The sequence below is a fragment of the Diospyros lotus genome, chromosome 4 (genome assembly GCF_014633365.1).
Source record: "Diospyros lotus cultivar Yz01 chromosome 4, ASM1463336v1, whole genome shotgun sequence".
In the NCBI taxonomy this organism is placed as follows: Eukaryota; Viridiplantae; Streptophyta; class Magnoliopsida; order Ericales; family Ebenaceae; genus Diospyros; species Diospyros lotus.
This window is the reverse complement of record NC_068341.1, coordinates 18,032,684-18,057,255: the sequence shown is the minus strand read 5'-3', so window position 1 is coordinate 18,057,255 and position 24,572 is coordinate 18,032,684. Positions and strand designations below refer to the sequence as shown.

At 38.3% G+C, this 24,572-nt stretch overlaps 1 protein-coding gene across 3 annotated transcripts in view; it reads right to left on the bottom strand.

The window, feature by feature from the left end:
- The window catches only part of LOC127799331 (uncharacterized), a 74,345-nt gene that overhangs the window by 5,590 nt on the left and 44,183 nt on the right, over positions 1 to 24,572 (bottom strand). For 2 of the 3 annotated variants that reach the window (XM_052333271.1, XM_052333270.1), the window contains exons 7-8: positions 14,003 to 14,076; positions 12,353 to 12,487 (exon numbers count right to left, since the gene is read on the bottom strand). In XM_052333271.1, the coding sequence (XP_052189231.1) occupies positions 12,388 to 12,487; positions 14,003 to 14,076 (174 nt within the window). In that variant the 3' untranslated portion in view covers positions 12,353 to 12,387. The remainder of the gene's footprint in view (positions 1 to 12,352; positions 12,488 to 14,002; positions 14,077 to 24,572) is intronic. The other variant, XM_052333269.1, reaches the window with a different exon arrangement.

Sequence of the window (24,572 nt, the reverse complement as noted above, 5' to 3'; positions counted from 1 at the left end):
TAGAGGCTTCATACTCAATTGCAAAGGAAAGGTGTTTCCAAACTACTTGGGCTGGATTACACAATCCAATATCGAAAAGGAAAAAAGAATTTGGTGGCGGATACCCTATCTAAAAGAGAAGAAAAAGCCACTTGTCAGGCCATCTTGGTTATAATACCAAATTGGGTTAAAGATATTGTGGGGAGTTATGAGAAGACGTATTGGTTACATAGGAAATTAGTTCAATTGGCTGTCCAGCCCAATGATCTGTAGGGGTATACACTTTCTAATAGGGTGATCAGGTTTAAAGGGAAGTTAACAGTGGGGAATGATGAATGGGTGAAGAATAATATTATGCAAGCACTATATTGTTCACCCTTGGGAGGGCATTCGGGGGTGAGAGCAACCTATTACAGAGTAAGGCAACTTTTTTACTGGCTTGGACAAAAGAGAGATGTAGTGAAATATGCACTAGCATGTCAGATATGCCAGCGTTGTAAACATGAACATGTCACTTCTTCGGGGTTACTACAACCATTGCCCATACCAGATTAGGCAAGGGAAGGAATCTCTATGGATTTCATAGAGGGTTTACCAAAATCGAAGGGAAAAGATGTAATTCTGGTAGTAATGGATAAGATGACCAAATTCGTTAATTTTCTCAGCCTAACCCACCATTTCTCCGCCCAAGAAGTGGCACAGTTGTTATTAGATGCAGTGGTGAAGATTCATGGAGTCCCTAAAACCATTTTGTTGGATAGGGATAAAATTTTTACAAGTACTTTTGACAAGAGCTGCTCAGGAGTTTGGGAGCCGAGCTGCACACGTTAACAGCATATCACCTCAAAACTGATGGCCAAACGAAACGGGTTAATTAATGCCTTGAGGCATACTTGCGATGCATCTGTTTTACTAGGCCTAGGAATTTGAATAAATGACTGTCTCTAGCACAATGGTGGTACAATTCTAGTTACCATAGTGCTATTAAATAGACTCCTTTCAAGGCTACATTTGGTTACAATCCACCCCTGTTACAAACCATTCCTAATTCCCCAACTACTATGACTGAAGTGGAACATTATCAATAGCAAAGACAAGAGGTTTTAATAGTCTTAAAAAAGGAATTAGTTACAGCTAGGAACCAGATGATACAAACTGCCAATAGGATAAGGAGTGCAAGAATGTTTGTCGTGGGATACAGTGTATTCCTCAAAGTCAAACACTTTCTATAGCCTCTTTTCCAAAATACCCTAGTGTCAAAGCTCAATCCAAAATATTTTGGGCCTTATACCATAATTGCTAAGGTAGGAGAGGTGGCTTACAGGTTGCAATTGCTTGCAAGAGTTTAGGTGCATCCAATATTCCATGTTTCATTGATAAAGATGTCAGTTGGACCTAATACTGCCACTAGCTCAATTTTGCCCCCTATGACAAAAGAACTTGAAGGTGTGATTAAGCCCCAGGCCATTGCGGACAGGAGGGTAATTTACCAGAGCACAATGCCAATTACTCAATTTTTAGTAAGGTGGTCACACCTACAATTGAATCATACAACATAGGAGTACTTGTCAGATTTGCTAAAACAGTTTCCTAGAGCAATCAACCTCCTCTAAATTCTTGAGGACAAGAATTTTTTCATGGGGGAATTGTTACGACCAGGGGGGTGGAACTATAATTAGGGAACTATTGTAACTGTGTAACAAGCTATTGGTTAGGTAGTTAAAACAAGCCTAATTAACTTGGCTAACAGTTAGTCCTCCTAACTGTAAGAAGTGCCTTAAAAGAAGGTTGTTGTAGAAGGAGACAATAGTTCTTGGAATAATAGATTTCCTTCCAATCTCTTTCTTCTCAATTTCTGTAACGACTTGTTGGTGGGTCTGGGAGATATAAATATATTGGAATGAGATAATTACTTTCTAGAGTATTAATTTGGTGAATTATATGTGATTTTTCTAGGTGATGTGTAATTGAAATGGGAAAAAGTCAAAGATTTGACTTAAAAGGAAGTAGGACCCACAATGGTTTAAGGTATGTGTGATAATATCGTATAGTGTTGATTTAATGTTTAAACTGGTATTTGTACATATGGAATTCTCATTTTAGTGTTTTGGGCACCAAGGGCATTTAGGTAATTGTGTGAGGAAGGGTGTATATATATACGAGAGAAAAGGCTCATTTTTGCATGTAAAGGAAAGAAGAGAAGGGAACCAATTGACAGGGAAAGAAAGAAGGAAGGTAGGGGTTTTCTTCGTCTCCTTCTTCTTTGATTGATGGTGTGCAAAAGGAGTTGGGAGGCTAAGGGTTTCTTCTTCTCCTTTTCTCCCTTCTTGCTAGTTTTGTTGTATGGAGTGTGAAGTAAAAGGGTTTTGGAAGCTTGTTGGCTCAAGAAGGGCTCCTCAAGGAAAGTTCTAGTCCCCTCTTATCTCTCTTAAGCTTCTAGCTAGGATGTTTGGAGATTTTGGCATGAAAATTCTAGGCTTTCTCCAGTGTTCTAAAAGGCGCTAGGAGTTAGTCGGGCGCTAGGCTGGGGCTTAACGCCTAGGGCGCCTAAGAGGGGCCTAGGAAAACTGCTATTTTTTTTTTTGTTTTTTAACTTTGTGATGTAATTTGATGTTATTTTCAATTAAATCAAAGTTAAAAAGCATCAATAATGTAACATAAACCAATAATACAACAATAATGGAATGACAAGTGAAATATAGAATTAAGCATGAGAAAACAATTGTTGTAGATCAATTCTAGGTTCAAACTTCAATAAGACAAAAGCAACAATAATGCAACATAAACCATATTTAAAGAATCTAAGTATCTAAGGGTCTAATTGGAATTCTTCCTGTCCATATTCTTCCAATACATGCTCTTCATCAGACTCAAAATTAAATTCATTGAGCTCTTGCTCATCTTCTTCTTCTTCTGATCGGAAATCATCTTCATGAAGTTATCTCATCCTAGAACTTTTTCGAGGTTAAAGTATCTCGTTTGCTCCGGATGTTTCACCAACCATTTCCCAAGTAAGCCCTGTACCAGACTCAATTTCTTCATCATCTCCTCCTTCAACAATCCATCCTTGTGGATTACTGGCATCACTAGCAAGTAGCACATCAACATTCCTTTCATTCTCCCTCTTTTGCTTGTTCATTAGTTTTGCATTAAATTGGACATAGACAAGATTGTTCAATCGATGCACATCCAGTCTATTTCTTTTCTTCGTATGTATCTACATAAATAAAATAAAAATAATATCAATTCAAATGATAGATAAGTTATTGATATTAAAGAAATATAGTTCATACTTTCATAGGGATAATGAAATTAAAATATTAAAAATGTTTTAAAATATACACTAACTCCTTCAAAAGTGCTCCAATTTCTTTCACAATCGGATGAACTACAGGTTAACGAGAGGATCCTTGTTGCCATTCGTTGCAAGTTTGGAGTTTGATTTCCATAAGTCATCCACCATGTAACTATATAAGTTAACAAGTATAAAATAAACAAATTTATACACTAATACACATTAGGAACTAAGAAAAACATTAAAGAAATTTTATACCTGGATTATAATTGTCATCATTTTTTGCACACCCTTGAGCTGCCCACACTTTTCCAAAGGTTCTATCTTTACAAGTATACTTTGGCAACTCAACATTTATGACATGACCTTGCAATTCAAAATGATTATCACCATGATAAAACATCTCCACACAATTAAAAAGCCCATCCATCACTTCATTATCAAGATATATAGTCTTAGTCTTGAAAAGGTAGTAGGGATTCAAAAGGTAAGTCGCCAAATGTAATGGACTATCTAACTTATCTTTCACCCTTACTTCAATAATCTCTATAACACGCTGATAGTTTTTCTCAAGATTATTTAGGACCTTCTTAATATCTTCCTTTGACTGCTTAATCTCTCCATATAAAAAGCCCATAGAAGGCTTTCTATCTGGCAATCTACATCAACAATTTGAAGCACCTTCACCAAAGGTGCAAAAACCTTAAGGCATAAAGTTACACCATTCTAGAAAGCAATGCTCATCACAGTAGCATATGATGCTTTCCCTTTAACAGTCTTTGACCACTTACACTTCTCCCATTCAGAGTTGGTAAACATTGTCCTCAATTGGGCATTTTCTCCATCAAACTTTGCAAAGTAAGGAAAGAAGAAGCAAATCTAGTGACTCTCGGTCTCACTATATCCCTCTTCTTCATAAATGACCTCATTAAGGACAATGTTTTATGGTGTGCATAAATGAAGATTGTCAAACTCTTTGCCTGATCAATGACTTTCTTATATCTCGACATTTTTTCAATACTTTCAAGCATCAAATTGATAGTGAGTAGCACATGATGTCCAAAAGACATTTGACCTCTTCAGCTTCAATAATTTTGCCACTCCCATATTGTTGGCAACATTGTCAATTACTAATTGGACGACATTTTGTGGCTCAACTTGCTCAATGCACTTGTCCACATACTCAAATATGAGTTCACTTGTATGTGCTTCGTCTGATGCTTCTTTTGAAGAAAGAAAAGCAATACCCATGCTAGAATTAACACATAGGTTCATGATGCTCCTTCTTTTTCTTTCTGTTCAAGCATCTGTCATAATAAAGCACCCGTTTTGTGCTCACTCTTCTTCATGCTTCTTCAGTAAGTCTTTCATTCTGTCAACCTCTTTCGTTAATAATGGTTTCCTCAACTAGTATTGAGTAGGAGGTTTGAATCTCGGCCCAAATTGACCAGCCGCCTCAACAAACAATTTGAAACTATCATGATCAATAATATTGAAAGGTATACCAGCTTCGTACACCCATCTAGCACAATATCCTTGTACGATATGTGTTCTCTCTTTAAATAGTACTTCACTAATATTTTGCTGCCTTCGCGTTATTCTCGAACTCAAACAAATTTCAAGACTAATGGAGCTTGCAAACTTATCTATAAGGCCAAGAGTACGAGGCCTTTTTTTGCTCTCTTAACTCTTTCAATTCATCTTCATCATCCACCTCTTTCCCCTTTTCAAAAATATTAACAGATGATCTCATCATATCTTCCTCCTGCTTCTTATTCTTCTTCTTACTCTTTACCTCGGCAATAGCATTCTTACATTTAGCTTTATCATCCAGAGAAGATTTTGGACATGCAGAAACATTTCCGAAAATGTGGCCGATGTGTTCTTTGACTCTGTAAACTCCTCTAGACATAACTTTACCACATAACTTGCATTTAACTTTATCCATATTCTTCGGATTAATTAACATTCCATACTCTCATCCAACATCATTTGATTTCCTTTTAAGAACTGAGGTGACATCGGACGATACTTTCGTACTCCTAATTCCATCCGACATGACTTTCTTTTTTCTTTTTTTTTTCTAAGTAAATTGACATTGAATGATTGAATCAAAATAGACAACTAGCTAACAAACAAAGCCAAGAGCCAACAATAGCCCCAAGCAGCACCACTGCAATAGCAAGCAGCAACAAAGGCAGCTTGCTACATTTGTTGCTTGCTTGCAAGTTACAAATATTAAATTTTATAAAACATTAATAATAATAATTAATAAATATTCAAATAAGTGAATAACAAATAATCAAATATTAACATAAATACTAAATTAAATAACAAAAAAACAAAAAGAAAACAAAAGAGGCAACAGCAAGCAGCAACGTTTAGGGTTGCTGCTGCTTGTTTACTACTTACCAGAGGAGGCGAAGGATGAGTGAGGAAGATGAAACTGCAAGAGACAACCAGAGTGTAGCGGTGTGCGAGCACGAGACGGTGGCGACGACGACTCTTCAACTGCAAGAGACAGTGGCGGCGTGCGAGCATGAGAGAGGCAACGACGACTCTAGAATAGACTGTCGGTGGCGATGCGCGCGAGAGAGAAGGGGGGAAATCAACAAGAGAGGAGGAGTAACGGGTAAGGGGAAACAAAAACCCTAATAAATTTATACTGAATCGATTCACGCGGCCCAGACGGCCGATTAGGCCATAATCGACCAGGTGGTTCACGCGGCTAGGTGTCTGCCTTGGCTGCCTAGGCGCCGCTCGGTACCGATTAGCCGGGCCGGCACCTAAGGTGGTCGATTTGGCCATAATTGCGGCGACCAGCGGTCACCTAGGCCGCGTTTTAGTTCACTGGCTTTCTTAAAAGAAGCTTATGTGGGATGGGTATGTAGAAACCATTGTAAATCTCCCATGTTCCTTGTTTTATTTTGTTGGTCTTTCTTGGGTTTCAAAGTAGGGCTAGTGTCACCCTACAATTCTACAAGGAATGATGCTTTTGGATTAGGGGATGACTTGTGTGTGCTTTTCCCCCATTTGTGTTGCATTGGGTGTGTCTCGGGAGGGTTTTTAGCTACTGTTGGTCGACAGTTTGGGAGGAAACTGTCGACCGTTTGCAGCATCTATCAACTGTTTTTGGCCTTGGCAGCCTGCGCATGCTCTACTGTTTTAGGCATAACTTTTAGTAGAAAATTCCTATTCGAGAACCGTTTGTTGCGTTGTAAACTAGACTCGATAAGCTTCGATTTGGCATAGAATTTAGGTCATTTGGATAAGTTTTGATTATTTTCTCCTTGATCACAATATAGGTCTAGATGTTCTTGGGGAAAGGTTATGCATTCACTGGCATGGCATTGAACCCATTTGTGGGCATGCCCTACTTATATATATATGGTCTTGTCTATTTGGTGTTGGTGAACCTAATCATTGGGTGGGAGTGAATTTCCCTTAAAGGTGTCTATACTCATGAGCATCACCCTAGGAGTGAGCTTTCTGGCCCCCAATGACCTTGTGGTTTGTGCTGTGGCCAGGACCTTGGGTGGGACCTGAATGTCCTCAAGGGTTGTGTAGCGAGAGGACCCGGCCCTAGGAGTGAGCTTTCTGTCCCCAAATGTCAGTGGTGGTTGTGGTTGTCGGACGGGAGGTCATGGTACCGCTTATGTTATACACTTATTCATGGGTTGTTTGGTATGCATGGCATTAGCATGATTCCTTTGCTTATACTTCTATCATGATTGGGTTGCTAGTGATGTGTTGTTGATATTTCTTTATTCTTGGATCATGCCTTCTTTACTCGTTGTTATTCTTGCTGAACCTTGTCGCTCATTTTTTTCCTTTGCATCATTCCAAGTAAGGGCAAAGACAGGGAGACGGGCCGTTACAATTTCTCTCTATATCTCTCACGCTCTTTTCTCTTTCCTTCTCTCATTTTCTTTCTTTTTACCCTAAATTCTTTTTTTTTTTCTCAAAATTCTTCTCGAATTTTCGCAATTGCCCAGCCCTCAATCTGAGGGTTTGACAATATCATCCTAACCAGAAGAAACAACCTGATTTGGGACCCATCTGACCTAAGACATCAAGAACCTAACCCTCATCAATCAAATCCCTCGACTGATCAAAGCCGTCAAAAATAAGGTTCACCACCCTATTCATGGACCCCAAGGATTTGTCATGGACCTGCCACCATCATGTAGAAAACCACGATCATCGTAGGATTTATCGTCGATGTCCAATCGATATGTTAACTATCGGGCTTCCTATGGCCGACTCCTCACCCCCATATCATCATATCATCGAACGACGACCAATAGCCAGATCTGATTAGTTGTTCTCGAATACCACCTCCTACTATCCCATCACACTCCCTAGACTTAGAACGAGAACCCTCTCAAACCAAATAGAGCTGCCTTTAGAAACCATAGCGCGCCTCATCATAGGAAAGTTCCATACCTGAGGCTGTTAAGAAATAGCCCAAACTCATTGCCTTCGAATTACCTTGTAGAGATACCGAAACTTGATTATTCTCATCAATCTGAGTCGCATTTAGAATCGAATGAAGAATCGAAGTGTCGAAAGCTCGATAAGCCTGAGATTGCGCTTGCAATAGAATCCCATCACCAACCAAATTGCAATGACCCAATGCCCCCAAGCTAATGTCCAAAACAGGCGAAGAACTAAACACAGTAAATGCCTGACCAGACCTTCATCTACAGTAACCAAAATTATCATGGAAGCAACCTGAGGCATTGCATCCCGCTGATTCAATGCCCAATCTAACAAGACGACAACCTTAATTGATGCAGAGATTGGCAGAAGCTCTTCAACAAGATCAATCCCTGATGCGGTCACCAATCAAGACTCGGCCCAAGGCCGACCCAACCAAACCGGAACAGTATCACCAAAATAGTAGTGCCATAATGTTATTTTAATACTTCTTAAGTTTTAGAATTCTACTTGATTTAGGATTTTATTTTATATTTCTACTTGATTTAGGATTCTATTTCATGTTTCTACTTGATTTAGGATTCTACTTCATGTTTGATTAGGGTTTTATTTTTATTAGGATTTTAATTGACTTTTATTTAGGATTTATTTCTATTAGAATTCTAGTTGGATTTTGTTTACAAATATTAAATGGATTTGGATTAGCCAGATACTATAAATATGCCTAGGATCTAGAGTTTGTAATCAATTTTTTCTCAATCAAATTTCAACAACTTATTTGGGTTTTTTTTAGCAAAACAGTCTTGTTTTTGCGTCTTCTTGAAAGCAAAGCTTCGGCCATTGAAGTTTGCTCTTTCAAGGGTTTATTTTGGTGTATTTTTTTCACACGCGCGCTACACGCTGCGTCAAGTGGTATCAGAGCAGTTAATCAACTAATCAGATGGCCAATCTTGAAGGTAACGGTAGCAACCAGCCTCGTGACGGTGAGCAGGGGTTGTCCGCAGTTTGGAGAGCAATCGAAGAACAGCAGGAAGTAACTCGTACTATCCAGCAGCGATTGGAGCAACATAGCAACCAATTGGGCACCTTACTACGAGTTGATGATGACAAGAACCTGAATAATGGGGTGAATCAAGCCGGAGCGGGAAGACCACCCATTAATCATGTCCTTGTTAATCCTAGAAGACCAGTGATTGAAGATAGCGATGAAGAGGATGGTTTTGGTCGAGCAATAGCTAACCCTGGTGGTAGAGGGGTTAGGAGGAATGCGCATCAGCACAACCACTGGGGCAACGATAAGTATAAACTAAAAGTTGATATTCCTACCTTTAGTGGAGATCCTGATATTGAGGGGTTCCTAGATTGGATCACTGAGGTTGACCGTTTTTTCGAATACACGGAGATCCCAAATGAACGACAAGTAAAGTTAGTGGCTTACAGGTTGAAGGGCGGTGCATCTGTTTGGTGGGAACGATTAAGAGAAACGAGATTGAGGGAAGGCTGACAGCTAGTTCAGACATGGAGACGAATGAAGCAGCTGTTAAGAGGTAGGTTTTTGCCCCCTGACTATGAACAATATATGTTTGAAGCTTATCAAAGATGTGCACAGGAAATGAAAAGTGTGAATGAATATACCTCTGAGTTTCTGCAATTGGCGGAGAGAAACCAATTGTCAAAAAGTGACAATCAACAAGCAGCTCGTTACTTGAATGGATTGAAGCCTGTTATTCGTGATAAAATTGGGGTTCAGATGGTTCTGAGTGTGCAAGAAGCAAGGAACTTAGCTTTAAAGGCTGAGTTAATGTTGAGTGAGAGATCACGTCATGACAACTATCGTTGGTATAGTGGGAATGAAAATAAACAACCAGCTTTTGATAAAGGCAAGTCGGTTCAAAGAGCGCAACCCTCTAATCCATCCCATACAGTTAACCCTAATAAGGCTACAATGGGGGGAAACATTCGAGGTACTACTTCTAATCTTCCAAAATCCCCTAATCCTTATGCAAAGCCTATTCTTTTAAAATGTTTCAAGTGCAATGAGGTTGGGCATCGATCTAGTGATTGTCCAAGGAGGAAAACAGTTAACATTGTAGAAAAGGAAGAGGAAGATGTTGCTGAAGAGGAAGTATATTGCGGACCTAATGGAGAGGATGACGAAGAAGATTATGGACATGGGGAATATACCTATATAGTGAGGAAGTTAATGTTATCTCAAAAGAATGAAGATACTACTCAACGGCATAAGATTTTTCGCACGAGGTGTACGGTGAAAGGAAAAATCTTTGAGTTGATTATTGATAGTGCAAGTCAGGAGAACATCATAGGAAGAGACGTCGTGGCAAAGATGCAGTTAACTTCTGAAAAACATCCAAGCCCTTACATGATTGGATGGATCAAAGAAGTTGGTGGCATACATGTGGATGAACGTTACAGGGTGCCTTTTTCTATTGGTAAGTACTCCGACGAAGTCTATTGTGATATTGTTGATATGGATGCTTGCCATATTTTATTTGGGAGGCCTTGGCAATTTGATGTGGATGCTAAGCACTCGGGTAGGAAGAACACATATCAGCTTGAGAAAGAAGGTGTGCGTTATACTTTGTTACCCATAGTGGAAAAGAATCAAACCAAAGCTTCTAAAGTGGAGCTTAATTTCGAAGATTATGTTGTCTCAGCAACCTCAACGCTTGCAAACTCAGGTCTGATTTATGCTGCTAACATGACAGAAACTCCAAGGTTATTGACTCATATTGGGGTATTTTCCAGTCTTGATGGCTCAAGCATTGCTTCACAACCCAAGGATGGTGGTGTTTCTTCTGATTGACTTGCGACTGTAAAGGAGATGGAGGTCATGGTAGCAAATCCTTCTACAGTTTATTCAAGCTCTGGCATGGTTGAATCGAAGGCAATAAGATCTACCAGATTAGAGAAACGCTTAAGATGGAAGGTTCAACGTCCCCAATCTAACAGTAATAATACAATGGAGGCGGAGGGCAACAAACATGGTGATGGTTGGACCCATGCCAACGAAGATAGGGCTAAGAGGGGAAGGAATGTCTTTGCTTATGTTCCCTTAGCAGAAAAGTTCAAGAAGATGTCAAACAAAAGTTGCACAAATAAGAAGTACAAGGCAACAGCTGACAAACATGGGAAGCACAAGGTATTTGAGGTTGGAGATGAAGTCATGATATTCTTGAAAAAGGAACGGATTCCAGCAGGAAAGCAGAACAAGTTCAAGCCAAAGAAGTATGGTCCTTACAAGATTCCAAAGAAGACCAATGACAATGCTTATGTTATGGATTTGCCTAATCATATGGATATTTCTAAACATTCAAAGTGGCTAATCTCTCTTCGTACTTATCGGATGTGGATTTGTCCAAACAGAATCAAAATTCGAGGTCGAATTTTTTCTCAAGTGAAGGTGAATGATGCGGTCACCAATCAAGACTCGGCCCAAAGCCGACCCAACCAAACCGGAACAGTATCACCAAAATAGTAGTGCCATAATGTTATTTTAATACTTCTTAAGTTTTAGAATTCTACTTGATTTAGGATTCTATTTTATATTTTTACTTGATTTAGGATTCTATTTCATGTTTCTACTGTATTTAGGATTCTACTTCATGTTTGATTAAGGTTTTATTTTTATTAGGATTTTAGTTGACTTTTATTTAGGATTTATTTCTATTAGAATTCTAGTTGGATTTTGTTTACAAATATTAGATGGATTTGGATTAGCCAAATACTATAAATATGCCTAGGATCTAGAGTTTGTAATCAAGTTTTTCTCAATCAAATTTCAGCAACCTATTTGGGTTTTCTTAGCAAAACAGTCTTGTTTTTGCGTCTTCTTGAAAGCCAAGCTTCGGCCATTGAAGTTTGCTCTTTCAAGGGTTTATTTTGGTGTGTTTTTTTCACACGCGCGCTACACGCTGCGTCAATCCCACTAGAAACGGGCCTTATCGACCTCGATCTAGCCCATGACCGAGCCTTAAGGTCTCGAACCCCTTTTTTTCCCATTGGGGCAATGCCCCAAGATGACGATCTTGCTGGCAAAATCAGCGAAGATCTCATCAACGTTGAAGACCGCCACAAACCTAGTGACCAAAGACGCACGTGATTTCTTCCTCCTTGTGATGCTATCAACGACTGCTATCACTGCTGGTGGAATCCTAAAATCGCACTAGATCAATGTGCCCAATTTTGCCTACTCTCTTATCTAATAAGTTAAATCTCAACCCTCTTTATTAATTCATTATTATTTATCAAACCAATTGGATGAAAGTGAAACTAACCCATTACAGATAGATCAATAGGGATAGCTTGGTGATCAATAAGCCACTACGCTTTGCCTTGGGTGTTTGAAAGAATATAACTTAGTAAAGATCAATCAGCTCAAGATAGAATATGCAACAACCATCTTCATGATCCTTTTAGTCAAGCAATAACCAGTTCCCTGCCATCTCACTTGGAACAAATTGTATAAAAGTATATGTGCAAAAAGGGACACTCCCAAGGACTTAACTAAAGCAAAGTGGAATTATATCAGTCGCATTAGTACACGTTTTGAGTTGTCAAACAATTCACAAGAAGAGTTCAAAACCAATTTCTAATTATTGACCTTTTACAGGAAGTTACCTGTATAAATGTAAGAATTTGGAACTTCCATAGGATTAAACTTGCCTGTTGCTGCTATTTAGGAGAATGAGATGAACAGGACCTTGAGATGGGAGATACACAAGCTGCCGAACAATGTAGGTGCAAGTCGTGATGCTGGATTAAAATGAAGGTAAATCATTAAAGCTAACTTTGAAGGCATTACGAGGAAAACCACATGGTTCAGCATACAAAAGAATTTAAATGAGAATGCAGCTGCGGTAATTCCATTTCGCTCCTAGAAGACGAGCAATTCCTGTTTATAATTATTATACATAATCGATAAAAGTGCTTCCACCATTGAAAGAAAAAGTCAGATATCCAATTCAACAAACAAGTACCCAACAGGCATGACATTTAATGCACGGGGAGAGCTAACTAGTAAACTTCTGTTTGTCTACTTATCCTTGCAGCATTGATAGGTGATGGGTATTTGCAGCAGGGAAGTGTTATGTAATTAATAGAAATTAGCTATGCAATAGCTGTTCACATTGATGATTTATAAAATATTTATTCAACATCCTCTAATAGATGATCTTGTCTATAATAATGGGCTATGAAACACAGAAACGACACAGGAACACAGGACTTGTGACATGATGACACAACATTTTTCAAAAAAATAGGCAATGACACAATCGAGATATGTTAATTAATGAAATAATTTTTTTATATTTTTAATGGCATGATGAAGTTTCAAAACTATACTCCAAACTCATAAATATGAAATTAAGATTCACAAGCCAAAATTCCAAATGAATCTCTAATCTAATTAGCAATCAACTTAAAGTCTGGTCGTCTTTGTCCCTCACAATCTAGTGGATGTTTAAAGAGGCAGAGAATAGAAGTATGAAAGGTATAAAAATTGAACAGTCATGCAATTATCAAGTCAGAAAACTGAAGAGTCAAAAAGAAAATTCTTATTTTTTATTCTTTGACGTGTCTACATAGAGGACACACATGTCCTACGCATGTATGTCCCCTCCTTAATCTTTCTAAAAAAATTTAAAAGTGTCGGATATGTCACGTGTGCGTGTCCGACATGTATTGGTGGCGTGTTGGACCTGTTGGTGCATCCGACATATCAGTGATACTAGTACGACAGCCTCTACAGAGTGTCCATGCTTTATAGATAATAGGTAATCATAGAGAGAATTGTCATTATGATCAGGGTATAAATGCATACCAAATATGTAATATTGAAATCAGAAAGAGGTCTAAAAGTTCAAGTGACAAAGAAATGCTCGATAACTACTCATCTGGAAAGAAAATGTAATCTGAATTTTTAATAGTCAAAATGAGGACAGAATAGAAGCTTATGGGCTAAAAGCGGTCTTCAATTTGGGAATTAATTTAATAATCTTATCATACCAGTGTTAAAACTGTCACTTTATCAGGCATAAGAGCATAATCACGATGTGTTAACCACTATAAACCTCTATTCCTCGTAAGCAAAGATTTCAGTCCCTTCCAATATAAATGTCAGACTTGCATCACATTGGACAATATAGTACCATGACCATTCCAACAGCAAACCAGTAATGCATCAGCTTATGCATAAGGCAATGGTTGTATTTGTCAGTCTAGGAATTGAATGGTGGTTGTTGTAGTAAATTGTCAAGGATAAATTACCTCCCAAAACATATCAACAGAATTATCCAAGAGAATGCACTTGTCCAACTTGATTCTTTGTATGCCACCCAAACCTGATGATGCATAGGAGAAACAAACATAATAATTAACCCCAGTATATACTTGTTATAATATAATAACATGCAAACTCACCCACAGAGATTCAGACACCTTTTAACAATTCAATACGCGAACAAAGTTGGCTACTTGAATCAAATTCCATCATTTGTCAAAATTGCACAAATTTTGGTATGTCTTTAGGTGTTAAGTTCATGAATTTTCCCCACCAAGTATATAAAGTAAAAAAGGACTCAAATACATCATTAGATGCACTACCTAACTGTAAAATGATATTTATGTAACACACCATGTTCAATATCAACAAGTTACCCACTTTAACAAAGTTCCCACAAAATGTAGCACCTCTCTTATCTAGTTTTCTTGTTTTTTTCTCTGTATTATTTATTTATTAATTTTTATATGAAAAGTCAGGAAGTGATCATATTGGCAGTTTTCATCTCCTATATGAGTATTAATAGAAGAATAAGAGTAATTTCAAACTAAGGAATTATGCATTAAACCAGGATGGCACTCATGTCTTTCTTGCACGTGGTTCAAACAGTAGAGTTATAATCTGTACTCGCAATAATTTCTGTATGATTAAATGTCTTAAGCTTTGGCGTGCATTAATTGAATATTCATTGCCTCTGATTGCCTTCAACTTGGAAAAATTGACATGGCGTTCATGGGATTTGATGAGCTAAAAGTGTACAAAATGTCTACTGATATATCCAATAAAAACTTATGAGATACCCCAGGCCTAGGTTTGCTGGTCCAAACTAATCCCTCAATTATGGTAGACATTAATCAACATATATGTTTAGTATGTGAATCAGAAAACAGAAAGGTTGCATAAACATTTAAATATAAAGGAACAACCGATCCACCTATATGGAAACTCACAGCAAGGATTTTTCTACCCAACTTCCTCCACGGCATAAATTGTTAGCGGTGTCCTATTTGGGGCAATATTTGGTGTATCCATTATCTCTACAGGGTAGAACTTGCTATCAGTGAAGCTAAACAATTAGTAATCGCCAAGGTAATATGTTCTACTCCTTAATATTTCAAGTTTATTATTACTTTACATTTCAGTTTTTAGAAGAAAACAGTACATCTTCAAAAAAGCTCCAATTTTGAGCTCACATTAGCCAGGTAAAACCTAGGACTTCACGAGGAAAATCAGGAATGACACGGCTGTACAAATCTCTAGCTGTCTCTTCCTGTGTTTCTAAATATAGCTTAGCCTAATAGGAAGTAGAATATGTATAACTATAAATTAGCAGTTTCCTATTTCTGTTATTTCCCATTATTGTATAGATTTGTCATTAATGTAGATTTCTAATCAAGGATTAGAATATATGTATATAAACTGATGTACACATTAGTGATGTATTGAAGCAAACTCATTCTCTTACAGTTGTCTTTTTACACAAGTTTTGTCATTCAATTATTCAGTTGCGCTATTCAAGTAAACCTATTATTCACTTCCCTTTTCATTCATGGTATCAGAGCCATAACTGTTCAATCGCAGCCCTGTTTTCACCATGTCTGAAATTTCATCTGAGTCTTGTACCTCTACTCCAGCCTCAAGCCCACATAGAAATTTCGAAACTCAGTCCAGTCCTGTCCAAATCACCACCATTAGGTTGAATGGTGATAACTTTCTATGCTGATCTCAATTAGTTCAGATGTACATATGTGGGCGTGACAAGATTGGGTATCTAACCAGCAATACAAAGCCGCCTAATGAGAAGGATCCAACCTACTCCACATCACATGGGATATAGAAAATTCCATGGTCATGGCATGGTTGGTGAATTCAATGGAAGAAGAAATCAGTGCAAATTACATGTGCTATGCAATGGCGAAGGAACTTTGGGACAATGAGACCCAAATGTATTCAAATTAGGGAAATCAGTCCCAAGTATACGAGTTGACCCTCAAACTTGGTGAGATCCGGCAAGGAGGAGATAGTGTTACAAAATATTTCAATTCTCTGAAAAGGTTGTGGCAAGAGCTAGACCTATTCAATGACTATGAATGGAAATCTCACGAAGACATCATAGACTAGAACACCCCAATTTTCAGTATCTTAAACATTTATTTCTCAAGTTGTTTAAAAATATGGATGTTTCCTTATTTCAATGTGAAAGCTGCTACTTGTCCAAAAGTCATTGTACTACATATGTTGCAAAACCATATTGTCCCTCAAAACCTTTTTACTTGGTTCATAGTGATATTTGGGGAACCTCTAAAGTCACAACTCTAACTGGAAAAATATGGTTTGTAACTTTCATTGATGATCATATTCGGTTGTGTTAGATTTATTTGATGAGTGAAAATCTGAAATAACTCAATTATTTAAAGATTTTTCTAACATGATTGAAAATTAATTCCAAACCAAAATTGGAATACTTCGTTCTGATAATGGAACGGAATATTTCAATGAATGATTGGAAAAATTTTTAAAGGAAAAAGAAATTCAACACCAATCCACTTGCAGAGATACCTCAGAACAAAATGGAATTGTTAAATGGAAAAACAAACATTTATCTGAAGGTGCTCGTGCTATTGTGTTTTCAACAAACATCCCAAAATATTTATGGGATGAGGCTATGTTGACAACAACTTGATTAATAGGATGCCTACTAGGATCTTAAAATATACAACTCCATTGGATTGTTTGAAATTTGTTTTTCCAAAATTTAAAATACAAGAAGGTCTTCCTCTTAAGGTGTTTGGCTTCACTGTTTATGTTCACGTACTTGCTAAATTCAGGTCCAAACTAGAGCCTAGGGAAAAAAAATGTGTTTTTACAGGGTATGCTCCTAACAAAAAGGGCTACAAATGCTACAATCCAAAAACCAAAAAAAAAATGTATGTCAGTATGGATGTGACCTTTGTTGAATATGAACCCTTTTTTAAAAATTCTCTTTAGGGGGAGAATAAGAGAGAGGAAGATAATTTTTGGAGTGTTGTATCTCTTCCCAATACAATTATGGAACAGCCTACAACAAATCCAGTTTTAGAAAAGCACAATAATCCCAATCTATTTTTGCCAAGTACTGATGATTTAAATTCAGGGAGAGGAATACTACAACAAAACCTGGATTCTGAACTTCAAGTCTATACTAGAAGAAAAAATCATACAAAAAGAAAAGGGCCTACCTGTTACTCCAACACAAGGCCAATCCAAATCTTAGAGTGATGGGCCCAAGAATCTTCCAGGTAATTCCTTGATCCTGTTACAACCCTTGGGTAGAACTCACCCTCAAAAGTTAATTGGCGCGCGCGCGGGGGGGGGGGGGGGGGGGGCAAATGTTGTATCATATTTTTTGGTATATGAGAAAAATAGTTTTGATGAAAAATCTATCTTTGAGATAATCATGTTTCGAAATAGGCTTCATATTTCGAAACAGTGCATAAGTAGTTTTTAGGCGCGCTAGCTTAAATGTTTGAAAGAATCCAAATGCATGAATGATGTTTCGAAATCAAGTGTCTATGTTTCGAAACACTGTTCTTATATGTTTCTACATATGTTTCGAAATAGTCTTGGACTAGATTTCATTGTTTGCTAAATCTGCATGTCATATTTCGAAACCTATATTGAATTTAAGAAGTATGTTTCGAAACCCACCCTATCATGTTTCGAAACCTATGTCTTTGTCTGCTGTACATTCAACTGTTTGTTTTGAGTTGCATATGTTTTGAAAGAAGTTTTCGAAGTAGGTTTCGAAACCTCATGTCTATGTTTCGAAACTTCTGACTCTGTGTCAGCAGAATATTTTCAAAACCAGATAATATGGAAGCTGAGTGTTTGTTTAAACAAAAACCATTTAAATATCCTTTTGAAGTAATCTCTCCATGCCCTGCAATATCTTTTGTTAAATGTCTAAGTGGAGATTGTTTTTATATTCTATTGTCCATAAGATTCCTCAAGGACATTGTCTCCCACTTGTCTATGTCTCTAAGTGCTTTGTCCAGTTGGAAGCTGTGATGTTTCGAAACCTGAGTTTCATGTTTCGAAACCTTGGTCTAGTTTTATGATATTTCGAAATATAGTATGTATGTTTCGAAACCTACTTTTCTGATCTTGTCTCTAACGGCTATTTCCAGTCAGAACTTTGTTTCTCAATATATATATATATAGCAGGTCTTTAAAGATGAAAGGGGATATACATACACAAGAAAAAAGAGAGCAAGCACTTATTCATCTATACTCTCAAGAGACACACGTTACACTCACAAGCACATGTGAACGAAAATAGTTGAGAAAGATTTCAACGAAGATCCTCTGTATCTATCTTCAAGTGTGCTGTGTGAAGTGAAAAAGGAGAAGCTAGCCAAAGCATTCATTCATCTATGCTCTCCAATTTTCAAACCAAAGAGGTTTGTACAGCCGTGTTTTGGTAAGTCGTTTTCATTACATAAATCCATTGAGCTGTAAGAGGTAAACTTTATTTATCTCGTTTAAAGCTGTAAGGTTTGAGTTGAGCCTAAAAACTCACAAGTTGTAAGGTTCGAGTTTATCACGAAAAAGCTCATTGTGGTAAAGGTTTGAGTTAAGCCATAAAAACTCACTGTGTAAGGTTTTAAGGTGAACCGTGGCAAAACCTTTGGTATGTTGATCACTAAGTGAAAAGTGCTTGTGGTTGAAAATCCTTCAAGTGGGTAAGCTTGAAGGTAGTGGAGTAGGCCGGTGCCGAACCACTATAAATCTCGTGTGCTCGTGTCTTGATTATCTCATTGGTTTATTGGTGTTATCTGTGTATTCAAAAGAACCGTTTTTCAAAAGTAAAATAAGTTTCAAAATAAGCTAACCAGAGAACAAGGTTTCTAAACATATTACAGTTGGTTTCGAAACACACCTTCCAGTAAGTAAGATTTCGAAACATACTAAACAGAGAGGTCAGTTTCGAAACATACTCCTTCAGGTTTCGAAACCTAGTATCCTGATTAACTAAAGTTCTTCAAGTTTCTTAAAATCACCCAAATCCCAATTCACCCCCCCCCCCCCCCTCTTGGGATATATTTGCCATTATATAGAACTAATAGTAAGAGGTTATAAACCCCACACCGAGAGCCTAAACTTTCGACGTGGGATAAGTGTTACAACCCTTGGGTAGAACTCACCCTCAAAAGCTAACTGTCAATGGGATGGTACCCAAGAGGTTATATACCCCACACCAAGAGTCTAAACTTCAGATGTGGGACAAGTTCCATACCTTGCAGTAGACCATAACATACCACCACGCTCCGCAATCTGGCGCCCACAACGACAGGTTGTGCACTAGCCACGGCTAGTCCCAGACGAACACTGTAATGCCAGCATCACCTCCATCGCCACACGATTGCAACTGGCAGACATGGGGCTAGCTCTGATAGTCCCACATCGGAAGTTTAGGCTCTTGGTGTGAGGTTTATAACCTCTTGGACACCCTTCCCTTGAAAACTAGCTTTTGAATGGTGAGTTCTACCTGAAGGTTGTGTTGGAATTTACACACACGGACTACTCTTTTTACGGTGCAATCTTTCCTTCGGCTTCAGTAGCTGACATTGTTTTCTTGATTTGTTTCTTATTTAATTTGTTTCCTTGTATTACTAGTGGATTGTATCTTGTACAATCTTTCCTTATTGTAGATATTTCCTAAGGTTGTTTAGGCATCTTTCTCTTCTTGGAAGACTGGCTAACTTAGAATTGTAAGCCTGTATATATTCTGTAACCTACGAATGAATCAATAGAGATTAGATTTTTCAATTCTTTGGTCCTTTCTTTCAACATGGTATCAAAGCCATAGTCTGATCCAATCCATTTTTCTGATTGCTTGAAATCAAAATTCTGTGATTCAAGCTCATCCTTTCTCGGTTATTTGAAACCGATTTGTCCGTTATCCTTCCCTTCAAATCTCGTTCATAAATTGAAGCCATGAGTGAAACCAATGAATCCGGAAATATCAACGAAGGTACGAATGAGGTTACCCTCTCTGGAAACTCCGGTAGCGATGGAGTTACTGACGGAGAATTGCAGTAGATACAAGCTGCGTTTAAGCTGACCGGCAAGAATTATCTCAAGTGGTCCTAGCTGGTCAAGACTTTCCTTTAAGGCAAGGGGAAGCTGAGCCATTTAATTAGCACTGGACCAAAGGATGATGATCCAGCATATGCTGCGTGGGACGAAGAGAACTCATTGATCATGTCCTGGCTCCGGAACTCAATGATTCCAGAGATTAGTGACACATTGATGTTTCTCACTACGACTAAGGAGATCTGGGACGCGGTGAGGATGACTTATTCCAAGGTAAACGATGTTGCCCAAACCTATGAAATCAGAACCAAAGTAATAGCCACCAAACAAGGAACTCGGTCTATAACTGAGTATGCAAGTTTATTGCAAACCTTGTGGCAAGAGTTGGATCCAGTGTTCTAAAACGGGCTAAGCGCTAATCGGGCGCCAAGATGGGGCCTAGCGCCTAGGCCACCTAGGCGGTGTATAAAAAATTTATTTAAATAAAATTTATATTATCCTAAATACACATACATGCATATATATTCATATATATAGAGATTATATATATAACTTTATTTCTATTTATATATATATAAATTTATTAATATATCTATATATTAATAGAATTATTATATTATATATTATATATATAAACCAAAGGGGCGAGAGAGAGAAGAGCAAAGGTTGACACTCAGAGAGAGAGAGAGAGAAAGAGCAACCCTCTTCCTGCAAGCAGCGATGGCGGCTGCAACTACACAGAGCAAGCGACGGCGGTGGCGATGACGAGTTCACTATCCATAAGAAGCAGCGGCGGCAGCGTGTGATAAGAAAGGCTGAGATAGAAAGAGAAAGTGGCGAGAGACAGTCGGTGGCGACAACAACAGAGAGAGTAAGCGATGATGGCAAGACGAGAGAGAGAATGGGTAAGGGGAAAAAAACCCTAAATCAACTTAGGCACCACAACAGAGAAAGCAAGCGGTCGAGGCGGTTCATGGGGCTAGGCGGCCGCCATGGCCGATTAGGCGCCGCTTGACACCGATTAGCCGGGTCGGCGCCTAAGGGGGCCGATTAGGCCAAAATTGTGGCGACTAGCAGCCGCCTAGGCCGATTTTTAGAACATTGGGTGGATCACTATCAGTGCATCCAAATGAAGTGTAGTGAAGATGTTGCCATTCAAAAGAAGTGTGTGGAAAGATAGAGGACATATGACTTCCTTATAGGGCTTAATGCAGAATATGATGCAGTGCGAGTCCAGATTCTTGGTAAGCTTGAGTTTCCATCTTTAAATGAAGCAATTTCGATTGTTAGGGCCGAGGAAAGTAGAAGAGGAGTAATGCTTGAAGTGCAGCCTATGGAAAACTCAGCCTTATTATCCCTAAATGGTGGTCTTTGTCAGGAGAAATTTACTAGGGTGGAAAGAGGGGGAATAGATTTCACCAAGATCACAAATAAGGACAAATTATGGTGTACCTTCTGCAAAAAGCCCAGACACACAATTGATAGGTGCTGAAAACTTCATGGTAAACCAAAAAAATGGGAATAATCAAAGGGGCAAGCTTATGTAGCAAATGGTAAAACCAGTGCAGGGAATGAGCCTACAGAACAGGTCAATTCGGTGGAGCTGTTGAGGAAGGAGGAGATAGAGAAGTTAAGAAGCCTGTTGGATTCCATTGAGAAGGGATTGGGTGCAAATACTAGTGCTTCTAACTTAGCCTTCACAGGTATATCTTCTACCTCATTTAATTTACATACTTCAGACAAGGCCTTTAAATATACTTGGATTCTTGACTCTGGGGCAACCGATCATATGACACCATCCTCTAAAAAAATTTTGACCTATAAACCATGTCCTAGTACCAAGAAAATTATGCTAGCCGATGGATCCTTAACAACCATGGCAGGTCAAGGAAATATTCTCATTGATAGAAACCTAATCCTATGAGATGTCCTTCATGTCCCTAAACTTTGTACCAATCTAGTTTCTATCCAAAAAGTGACCCATGATTCTAATTGTCATGCCATCTCCTATCCTTTTGTGAATTTCAGGAAAAGGAATCGAGAAAGGTGATTGGGCGTGCTAGGGTAAAGGATGGTCTCTATCATCTTAAAGATCTAAGTGGAAAAAGTGATGGGGGATAATTTCCAGTTTCATTTTTAGCTCAATCCAATAAAGATGTAATTTGGCTGCATCATTTCTATTTAGGGCATCCAGCTTTCAAAGTTCTTCATGATATGTATCCCTCTTTGTTCAAGGGATTAGATGTAAAGAGTTTTCAGTGTGATGTGTGTGAGTTGGCTAAACACAAAATGGCCTCTTTTCCTCTTAATAATAATAAGAGTTCTCATCCTTTTGACTTCATTCATAGTGACATTTGGGGCCCCTCTTTAGTCCCAAATTTATTTGGAGCTAAATGGTTTGTGGTGTTTGTTAATGACTATACACGGGTGACTTGGCTTTATATCTTGAAGTCTACGTTCAAAGTGTGCACTATATTTCCCAGTTTTTGTAAAATGATCAAGACTCAATTTGGAACTGAAATCAAAAGGATAAGAACTAATAATGCTAAGGATTTCTTCAACCAAACTTTGTCTAGTTTTTTACAAAAACATGGTATAATTCATGAGTCATCATGTGTGTATGCCCCTCAGCAGAATGGGGTAACTGAGAGAAAAAATGGGCATCTTCTAGCTATTATTAGGTCTTTGCTTTTCCACAATAATGTGCCTAAACATTATTGGGGAGAAGAAACCTTGACAACAACTTATTTGATTAATAGGCTTCCCTCTAGAAGTCTCAACTCAAATAGTCCTATTCAACTCCTTTCTAAATTTTTCCCAGACTTTAAATTATCCAATGGAATCAATCCTAAAGTGTTTGGTTGTGTGGTTTTTGTTCATAATCATTCACCTTAAAGAAGCAAGTTAGATCCTAGAGCACTTAAATGTATTTTTGTTGGGTATCCCTCCACCCAAAAGGGATATAAGTGCTTCCATCCACCATCCAAACGGTTTTTTGTTTCAGCCTATTAGCTTCATGGAGGACAAACCATACTGAAGACGATGAGAATATGGAAGTTGAATCAATATTTTATTCAATTGTACTATATTCTTTACATACTCGGTCCCTATTTAACATGTACAAAGAGAACCAAAAAAATATGGAAACCATAAAAGTAACCCAAATAATCAACCTAAATATCGGATCTTATTATAGCCTCAATCTCCTCCAAATTCCCTTCAAATTATTCGAGATTTCTACACTCCCCCTTAAGTTGGATCATAGATCAACTCTTCAAAGCTGGACCTCTGTAATCCCTTAGTGAATATATCTACTAATTGTTCTCTTGTAGGGATATAGGTCATGCAGATTGTCCCTTTCTCAATTTTCTCCTTTATAAAATGTCTGTCAACTTCTATATGTTTAGTCATGTCGTGCTGAACAGGATTATGGAAAATACTGATAGCAACTTTGTTGTCGCAATAGAGTTTGATGAGGAACTCTACTGTGATATGTAGTTCCTCCAAAAGCTTTTGTAACCATGGCCCTTCACACATCCCTTGTGCAACAGCTCTGAATTCAGCTTCAGCACTACTTCTGGCTACCACACTCTGCTTCTTACTCCTCCATGATACTAGATTTGCCCAAACATAGGTACAGTAGCCGGTAGTAGACCTTTTGTCTTCTGCTGATCCTGCTCAATCTACATCTGTATAGATCTCTATCTTCTTACTGTCTCCCTTTTTAAAGAATAGACCTCGCCCTGGAGAGCCTTTCAGATATCTGAGAATCTTATATACCGCTTCTAGGTAACTCTCCTTTGGTGAATGCATGTGCTGACTGACCACACTTACAACAAAAGCAATGTCAAGTCTAGTGTGAGATAAGTAGATCAATCTACCTAGTAGTCTCTTATATCTTTCTCTATCCACAGGCTTTCCAATGTCTTCCGTTCTTTTTCCTGCCTCGATCGGAGTATCGCTTGGCTTGCAACCAAGCATACTAGTCTCAGTCAAAAGGTCAAGTACATACTTTCTCTGGGAGACACTAATTCCCTTCCTTGATCTGGTGACTTCCATTCCCAGAAAATATCGCATTTGACCTAGGTTTTTTACCTCAAACTTGGTGGCTAAGACCTTCTTCAACCTTTCCACCTCTCTTATGTCATCTCCAATGAGAATGATGTCGTCAACACATAGGATCAGGATGGTACTCCTTCCATCATTGAATTGTTTGAAGAACATAGTGTGCTTTAACTATCCCTGTCAGTATCCTTGATTCTTTATCACCTTTGCAAATCTATCAAACCATGCTCTCGGTGATTGTTTGAGTCCATACAGGGATTCCTTCAACTTACATACTTTGGTTTCTTTTCTCTCCTTGTAAAATCTTGGTGGTAGCGTCATGAACACTTCTTCCTCTAGCTCACCATTCAAAAAAGCATTTTTTATGTCAAACTGATGGAGTGGCCAGTCCAGGTTTGCTGCCAAAGAGAACTCGTA